The sequence below is a fragment of the Gadus morhua genome, chromosome 23 (genome assembly GCF_902167405.1).
Source record: "Gadus morhua chromosome 23, gadMor3.0, whole genome shotgun sequence".
Classification (NCBI taxonomy): Eukaryota; Metazoa; Chordata; class Actinopteri; order Gadiformes; family Gadidae; genus Gadus; species Gadus morhua.
Window position 1 is genome coordinate 17,323,770 of NC_044070.1, and position 9,382 is coordinate 17,333,151.

Below are 9,382 nucleotides of genomic sequence, written 5' to 3' on the forward strand. Positions count from 1 at the left end.
CCAGTCAAATCACATTACTGGCTGTGGATAAACCTATGTGGTGAGAGACTGTCGCCACACACACACACACACACACGCACACACATGGACGAATGCACATACACGCACACACAAGATGATGGATACACACACACACAAACACAGACAGACACAAACACACACACACACACACACGCACGCATGCACGCACGCACGCACGCCCGCACACGCACACACACACACACACACACACACACACACACACACACACACACACACACACACACACACACACAAGCAGATAAATGCGCGTGGATGTGTGTGTGCTCTGCTCAGACAAACCAAGGTCGCCCGTAGTTGAGCACCTCCAGATGTGCCGACAGAGCGGGGTGACTCGGTTCTCATCCGCCCGGAAGCAGTGGACGAGGTCAAGGCTGGTGGGTGGTGAGGGAGGGGAAGACCTCCGGCCCTGCCCTGGGCTCCCCACTGGGCTCCCCACTGGGTCCCCCCACTTCCCCCCCCCCGTTCAGACACTTGGGTTCTCTGAGGGGAAAGTAAACCCTTTCTAGGGTCGAACGTTTAGATTTGTGTAATAAACTTGTTAACTAGTGAGACCCTGTTCACATCAGAATCGTTTGAAAACGTTCCATCGCCAAACGGACTCCCTCTAGCGGTTCTCATTAACTGGCTGGAACCTGGCCGAGCCCTTCTGTAAGCAGGAGAACACAGAAGTGCCTGGTATGAAGAGCAGTGGCACCTCCTTCAGGAGCAGACCACAATGTCGTTGAGTGGAGGCAGGCCGGTTGATTCTCGATCAGCTCCTAAAGTTTGTCAATGCTTTCCTGTTTCCATTGGCAACTGCAACCTAGCTTCTATTCTGGTCTTCACACCTGAATACGTTTGGTTAAGGTGGGGAAACGTGGGCCACACAACACCTCGTGACTCGTACAGGTGAAGTAGCACTTCACCTGTCTCATCTATATATATCTTTATCTAGATCTATATATATCTAGTATATATATATATATATACATATATATATATATAAATGATTGAGGGGGGTATAATTGATCTATCTATTTTTTACTCACTCACCCACCCAGACCCACTCACTCACTCACTCACTCACTCACTCACTCACTCACTCACTCACTCACTCACTCACTCACTCACTCACTCACTCACTCACTCACTCACTCCCTCCCTCCCTCCCTCCCTCCCTCCCTCCCTCCCTCCCTCCCTCCCTCCCTCACTCACTCACTCACTCACTCACTCACTCACTCACTCACTCACTCACTCACTCACTCACTCACTCACTCACTCACTTGAATCTAACAAGATTAGATATTGGCACAGTGTATAGCACCAGCCTCAGTCAACACACAGTATCGTATTATAAACCCATGCTGTTCTGTCTGTGTGTCTATCTGTCTGTGTGTCTGTCTCTATTGATGGAGCCTCTGGTTCTAACATAACTACACCAAGGCCGCTGAACAATCAGGTCCAGGTTCCTCGACGGTGCGGGAGGTTTTATTGTCTCTTTAAAGTCGGGCGTGTTCTCGGTTGTGAGTGTTCTTCACCATGTGGACCTGTATCTCCTGGACCTCATTCCCACCCATCGTGTTGGACTGAGACCTGACTCTCATCGCATCGGGCCCCGAACTTACCAAGTTCTCCTCAAGGGGCCCCCATCCTGCCGCTGGGACCGCATCACTCTTCCACTTCCCTGCCTTGTGAAATTGGACGGCTGATTTCCCGTTTCACCTTGGCTGTCTTTCAGTCCTCTCCGGGTTGTGATGCTCATCACATATTTAGAGGCTGCCTCTCAGACACTGGGATGAGCTTCGCTGTGTCAGATGTCTAGCATTGAAATTCTGTCGTTGTCGTTGGAACTATATGGCTGCTGTGCTGGGAAGCAAACTGGCAACAACAAAACTGATGACATAAGTTTTGGGCTAAGAGGACGGTCTGTCTTTCTTCCTGTCTGTCTGTCTGTCTGTCTGTCTGTCTGTCTGTCTGTCTGTCTGTCTGTCTGTCTGTCTGTCTGTCTGTCTGTCTGTCTGTCTGTCTGTCTGTCTGTCTGTCTGTCTGTCTGTCTGTCTGTCTGTCTGTATGTCTGTTGAATTATTCCGCTCCAGCGCTCACAAAGCCGGGCGCATCACTCTCCTCTAGGCATTGTTGTTCTGTTTGAAGCTCAACTATCATCACTACCAATGTGGTTTATTATTGCTGATTCTCTTCTGAAGATAAGGAGTATACATGCTGGTGCATAAGCAGTGGAGTGTGTATTATCCCAAAGAGCAAGCCTTAAGAAATGCTAGGACGTTAAGAATACTTTGTTGGACTAACGGGTTGCCTCTCTCTCTCGCTCTCTCTCTCTCTCTCTCTCTCTCTCTCTCTCTCTCTCTCTCTCTCTCTCTCTCTCTCTCTCTCTCTCTCTCTCTCTCTCTCTCTCATTGTCTTGTTCTCTCTCTCTCTCTCTACTGCCTCTGGCTCTGTCTCTCTCTCCTCTCTGTCTGTCTGTCTGTCTGTCTGTCTGTCTGTCTGTCTGTCTGTCTGTCTGTCTGTCTGTCTCTCGCTCTCTCTCTAGATCATGGTCACAGAGACGGTCCTCTTTCTGGTACAGTACACGTCCAAAGAGTTTGACCGACTGGAGACGACGGTTGCCACGGGAGACTGCTGCTACCTCAACCCACTGGTCAGGCGCACCTTCCGCTTCCTGGGTGAGCCCAGTCCACCACGTTACCATGACGATTGGTCCACATGTTGTCACCGTGTGTGACCATGCCGATGGGACGTGCCCGTGTTGTCACCGCATGTAACCATGTCGATTGATCCTCATGTTGTCACCGCATGTAACCATGACGATCTGTCCACATGTTGTCACGGTGTGTAACCATGACGATTGGTCCACATGTTGTCACTGTGTGTAACCATGACGATGGGACGAACAGATGTTGGTGCCAGATTTAGATAATTGCTTAGATATCAATTCAATAGATTTTTCTGGCACACACAAGCCTTCGGAAATTCTGTATTTTCCACATGCACACCGTTCAGGCACACTTTACACAGAAACGCACAAGCATACGCACACACACACGCACACACACACACACTAACACATACACACACTCACACACACACACACACACACACACACACACACACACACACACACACACACACACACACACACACACACACACACACACACACACACACACACACAAACTCCTGTGGCGGGCCATAGCAATGATGACAGCGCAGTACGATATTACTCCAGTCACATTTAAGTGTGGGGATGAGATAAGGCCATAAGGATTGGAGACCTTCTCCCTGGGGGTTGGAGGGGGGAGGAACGTCTCCATCCCTGCTGTGGCCCGGGGTTAACACAGCTAACGGGGGGGCGGGGGGGGGGGGGGGGGGGGGTCTTTCTTATGATTGCTCCCCTCACCCTCCTGGCGAGCTTATTTGGATTTGGATTAGCGCCGCGCTGTCGTAGCATTAAGCCTCATGACGGGATGGAGCCTGTGGTGACCAGAGCCATCAGCCAGCCGGAGACCCTCAGCAGGCCTCAGCCCTGTGATGACCAGAGCCATCAGCCCGCCGGAGACCCTCAGCCGGCCTCAGCCCTGTGGTGACCAGAGCCATCAGCCTGTTGAGAGCGTCAGTCGGCCTCAGCCCTGTGGTGACCAGAGCCATCAGCCAGCCTGAGAGCCTCAGTCGGCCTCATAGCTCTGTCGGCGCCTGTTAGAGACACCGAGACACAGAGCCGTCTTCACCTTGTCTTCATCACTTAAGACGATGCTCTGTTTTATACAGACAACTAGACTCTCACCCCGGCGTGCACACGCACGCACATACACACTACACACGCATGAACGCACACACTGAACATACTCACACACTGAACACACACACGTACATACGCGCATACGCAAAGACAATGTATGCGCGCACACACATCCACGCACATGCACACACACGTAAACACACGTACGAACAGTCACTAATGCACAAACACGCATCAGCACACTGACACTGCGGACATCCAGAAGCAAAACGTAATGAGTTCCACCCACAGCCGACCTGGAAGATAGATGATATATGTACAGTAAATGAAACCATTAACTACTGCTCACCTCTGCAGTAGAAAGGTCCTTCAGTGACCTACCTGAGCTGTATGGGGGGGGCCACACTGGGTCAGGCAGCACGGCCTATCGAGCCGTCCCTCTATAGAGCTGTCCCTGTATAGAGCAGCATAGTGATGGCCCTGTATAGAGCTTTCCCTGTATAGAGCTGTCCCTGTATAGAGCTGTTCCTGTATAGATCTGTCCCTTTATAGAGCTGTCCCTTTATAGAGCTGTATAGAGCTGTTCCTGTATAGATCTGTGCCTTTATAGAGCTGTCCCTTTACAGAGCTGTATAGAGCTGTACCTTTATAGAGCTGTCCCTGTATGAAGCTGGATAGAATTGTGTAGAGCTGTCCCTGTATAGAGCAGTATAGAGACAGCCCTGTATAGAGCTGTCCCTTTATAGAGCTGTATAGAACTGTACACTGACTTTTTTGCATTTAAATTATACGAGCAACACTTGACAATAAGGGAACAGTTATTAACCGTCACTAAACATTAGTTAGTACAGTAATGAGCATAGACTAACAACTCACTAAGGATGACAGGGTGAATGTGAAGGTCTACCAGCGGCTGATGTAAACTAAGGTAGTCATGTACAGAGACGACAGGGTGAGTGCGAACGTCTACCATTAGCAGATGGAAACTCTAAGGTAATCACGTAAAGAGATGACAGGGTGAGTGTGAACGTCTACCTGTGGTGGAGCAGTCTCGAGGCGTCGCCGCACTGTGACTCACGGCTCAGCTGGATGGGAGAGCAGAACCCATTTCTCCTCCTCCCCTCCTCCTTTCTCTCCTCCCCTCCACCCCTCCCGTCTCTCCTCCACTCCTCACTCCGTCTCTCGTGCGCTCCTCCTCTGTGGGTCTCTTCACACTCTGTTCTGTCCTGTCTCCTAACTCCCCCACTGCTGTCACCTCCCCCCCCCCTCGCCTCCCCCTTGCGATGCGGACCCCCCGACTTTTAGCGTCTTGCTTATTCAAGCACAGCACTGCTGTGAGCGAGGTGCAAAGATGAGAGAGGGAGAGGGAGAGAGAGAGGGAGGGAGGGAGAGAGAGACAGAGAGACAGAGACAGAGAGAGAGAGAGAGAGAGAGAGAGAGAGAGAGAGAGAGAGAGGGAGAGGGAGAGGGAGAGAGAGGGAGAGAGGGAGAGGGAGAGAGGGAGAGAGAGAGAGAGGGAGAGAGAGACTGTTTATTCACCAAAGTTTAGCGCTAGCGCTCCTCTCATCTCTTAAGGCTTGCTCTTTGGAATAATACATATTTTATGTCTTATACACCAACATTTATGTTCATTTCATTTTGCAGCTTTGACAAGATAATAAGTTTGCACATTAATAATTGAAATAACTCCGCCCTGCAGCTCCATGTTTCTGCGGGCTGTGTGAAGCTGCTTTAACAGTGGGCCACTCGGAGTCCTAGCGCTACTTAACACTGAGTGTTCTGCTTTTCTGAGCATTCGGGACGTGCTGCCAGTAGAGCTCATTATTCATGCTCGGTCGGTGTATAAGGAACCTGTGCAGTGAAGCGCTGAACGAGATGTAAAGCACTGCTCGCGGCCAGTTAGTACCAGTGGTCACTGTGAACTGATGTACAGCCGAAGTATTCAGTAGTCATGGTAACTGTCCACCTGATGTGGTTAGTCGTCATGGTAACTGATGTCCACCTGATGCCAGGGGCCTTTTCTACTTTAAACTATTCAGCATTAAACAGACATTTTATCGATTTTTACCGCTCAAGAAACAATACTTTGGACCTTTCTTATTATCTTATCTAATATATGCTATTCTATATATATATATATATATATATATATATATATATATATATATATATATTGTGTGTCTCTGTGTGTGTAGCTGTGTGTAGCTATGAGTGTAGCTGTAATAACATTACATGTCTTTGCGTCAGACCAAAGCCGTAGAGTCTGGCTGGAGATCAAAGACCAGCTGTGTCATATTCTTGTGAGTTATTTGGAATTATTCATGTTCACACTTTGCAATGACCTTTTCACAAACAATAGTTGATGTCACGCAGCCTAAAGAATCACATGGTGTTAAGAGGAGAGTCCATCCACAAAGCAACACTCAAAGCGCCGCCATGTTGCCAGCGCATTAGCCACAACCACAAAGCTCTCTACACACAGCCCCCCCTTAACGCCCTCCTCCTCCGTCTACCTCCTTATTGTATGTTGTATGTACTGGCACTTAATGTACACACACAATGTATATTTGTTGTAAACGGGCAATGGGTAACCTAGTGGTTGTTAGTGCTTGGCACGTCTATGTTCGATGAACATCCTTACTGTAACGACAGCGATATATTGTTTATTTACAGTACAAAGGTACTTAGTGTAAGTCGCATTGGATAAAGGCGTCTGCTAAACGCGCTCAATGTAAATGTAAACGTTCGCACACCGTTTCACCGTAATATTAAGCTTTGCAACCGGAAACCAGAAAACCGAATATAGGATCAGCATCACATAACATATAATGATCCTAACCCCATCCTTACCTACCATGGGTAGTTACTGCTCCATCTACTGCTCAGGGTGCACATGCACGAACATGCGGACACACACACACACACACACACACGCACACGCCCACACACACGCGCACACACACACTACATGAACTGTCGGCGGTGCGCTCGTCCTCCTAACAGGACGTCACGTCACATGCGCTGAGCCGAGCCGCCTTCAGCCGCGGGCGGCCCGGACGCTGCACGCGGCGCGGTCGTCGTTGTGGAGGCGCTCCTCAGTGTGAGAAGAGACCGCCCTGTCAGAGCGTTTCCCCAACACAGAACGTCATGACAAACAGGCTAACGTTGTTGTTCTGCCTGTGACTCACGCTGAACTTTTAAAATACCAGAATAACCCGCAGATCTCTGTGGTCGTTCCTGCACTCATTAGCTGGTGGTGTTGGTCCCTCAGAGGTCCTCAGCCATGTGCCCACCTGTGAGACACAGTCGGCTGGTATAATGCTGGTGGTGTTGTGTGGGGTGATGAGGTTTCTGTCCTCTTAGTCATCACCCACCACCTGGGTTTCTGTATCCAGTTTCCTTCTTTTAGTTCTCATTCAGCAGATCCATTGGTCCAGATCCTATGAGTTATATGTGAGTACACTGAGCAACTGATTCCCCTAAAGGTTTATAGAGCAGCCTCCACTGGACTACTGACAAGAGTGGTTCTGCACATCGTTAATAAGAAACTAATGACCAGATAACCTGTTGGTGAGTAAATATTAGATGGAGAGCTTTATCATTCAATATTCATATTTGGATTTAAATCGTGGTGATTGACCGTCTCAAAGGTCCACTCACTAACCCAGAGGAACCTCAGTTCAGAGCTTAACGCATCGGCCTGTGTGAGGTGGTCAGTGGTACATCCTGCTACAACATACAGGCCTGACTGATAGCTATCTGCTCTCTGAATAGTTGTAGGTAACCACAGGCTATAACTAACCGTCTTGTATCCACAGGTTGTGACCAACCTTCCTTTAATTCACAGGTTATAAATAACCGTCCTGTAACACAGGTTATAACTAAGCATCCTGTATCTCCCAGTCTTGTGTGTTTAAATGTCTTCCTGGTGATTCACAGGAAAACAAAGAACAGCGACAACCAAAGTGACATTTCACACAATGCCTCGTGACAGAGTGAAGTCACAAACAAGCCAGCACTGGCTTCAAGCCCTAAAAGTAGCCGAGCACCACGATGTTGATGTGATTTCTAAAGTGCCTGTCGTCTCCCCCCCCAGTAACAGGCTCCTGAGTGATGGGTTGGCAGGAGGAGGCCAGCCCAGCGTCTTTATGTACGACATTAATGGAAGAAACACCAGTGGCCGCTGACTGTGATGGAAACTAGTCGCAGCTGAAGCAATCATCTTTTTGTCTGTTTCCCTCATAAAGACCCCCCCCCCCCCCCACTTCATCACAAAGATATGGGGGCTCTCAGCTCTATGAGCTGAGGAGCAGTAGATACTTCCGGTTCCCCTGCCCACGGCTCTGTCTTTAAACCAATGTGGATGTTCAGCGTGGGCACAGCTGCAGGATTGTTGAAGCAGCGAGCAGGTCATGTTTTCTGCAGAGTGAAATCTGGACCGTTTCTGGACGGTATCTATTCAGATTCACAACTCAAGAGGTTGGAGTCCTTTTGTGGTGAGACCTGGTTCTTTAGAGATGCTCTGAGTGCAGCATGTCTGTCTACTGCTTGGAAAGAGAGCGTTTGTTGAAAACCGCCCAGAGTCGTCCATTAGCCCCCAATACTAATGAGATTGGAGGCAGCGAACCGTACATATTCACCAGGTGTTGTTGAACGCTGTGGCTTTGGTGCCTAATGAAGCGAGAACAAAAAGGGTCATTGCAGGAAATGACTCAGATAACGTGAAACCTATTGATTCCCTCCTTTCCCAGTGACTATACATTATGAACTGTACGCAGTACGGGAAGCATGCAGTGCTGATGGAGGCGTGGCACACAGGCAGAGACATCGTTTCGATTGGACGCTCGCTCGCATTGTAATCATCTAAACATAATTACTATAAGTGTGTGTTTTTGTGTTGGAATCACATCGCCGTACGCACTCAGTAGGCCCCAACTGCGTGATTCCTTATTATTTGTCGGTCATATAATTAAAGTGTAGCCCACCAGTGTTGACTTGGGAACAGCGGCTGAACAAAGAGAAACCACCTCTCTGAGCAGCTGTTGAGGGGCTTGGTGCCCTGCAGTAAGGTTCAACACGTCAGTGTGAGGTATCAGCTGCAGCTTCATGAAGACAAAAGGATGTCACAGGAAACCTTCTCAGTGGGCTGAGCAGCTGCTCAACGTCATACCCAGAGTGAACAGCAAGATGATGAGGAGGATTCATGAATTCAATTGGTTGGATTTACCTTTAGGGCATTTTGTGGACGACTTTTATCCAAAGCGGCTTACATTGGTTCATACACAAATTCACTCACCGAAGGCGGAGTCAACCATGCAAGGCGACAGCCAGCTCGTCAGGAGCAGTTAGAGTGAGGTGTCTTGGTCAGGGACATCTCGACACTCAGCTGGAGGAGCTGGGATCAAACTAGCAACCTTTCAGTCACAAGTCGACCACTCTACCTCAGGAGCTAAGCCAGGAGGTCAATGAAGACCTTCCTCATGTCTGTATGAGTGTGATGGGATGTTGTGACCTGGAATGTAAATCCAGTTGTGAGCGAACATGAAGGAAGCGTGTTGCCAGGTCGCAGGTTAACATTTGATTTGTTAATATTCTCCTCAGGGGTGT

The 9,382-nt window shown here is 49.1% G+C and overlaps 1 protein-coding gene across 2 annotated transcripts in view; it reads left to right on the forward strand.

The window, feature by feature from the left end:
• The first annotated feature begins 2,564 nt into the window (after positions 1–2,564).
• LOC115537570 (phospholipid phosphatase-related protein type 5) overlaps positions 2,565–9,382 on the forward strand; it is a 16,843-nt gene continuing 10,025 nt past the window's right edge. For both annotated transcript variants that reach the window (XM_030349574.1, XM_030349575.1), the window contains exons 1-2: positions 2,565–2,702; positions 9,377–9,382. The exon at positions 9,377–9,382 is cut by the window's right edge and continues 245 nt beyond it. In XM_030349574.1, coding sequence (XP_030205434.1) covers positions 2,573–2,702; positions 9,377–9,382 — 136 coding nt within the window. In that variant the 5' untranslated portion in view covers positions 2,565–2,572. The remainder of the gene's footprint in view (positions 2,703–9,376) is intronic.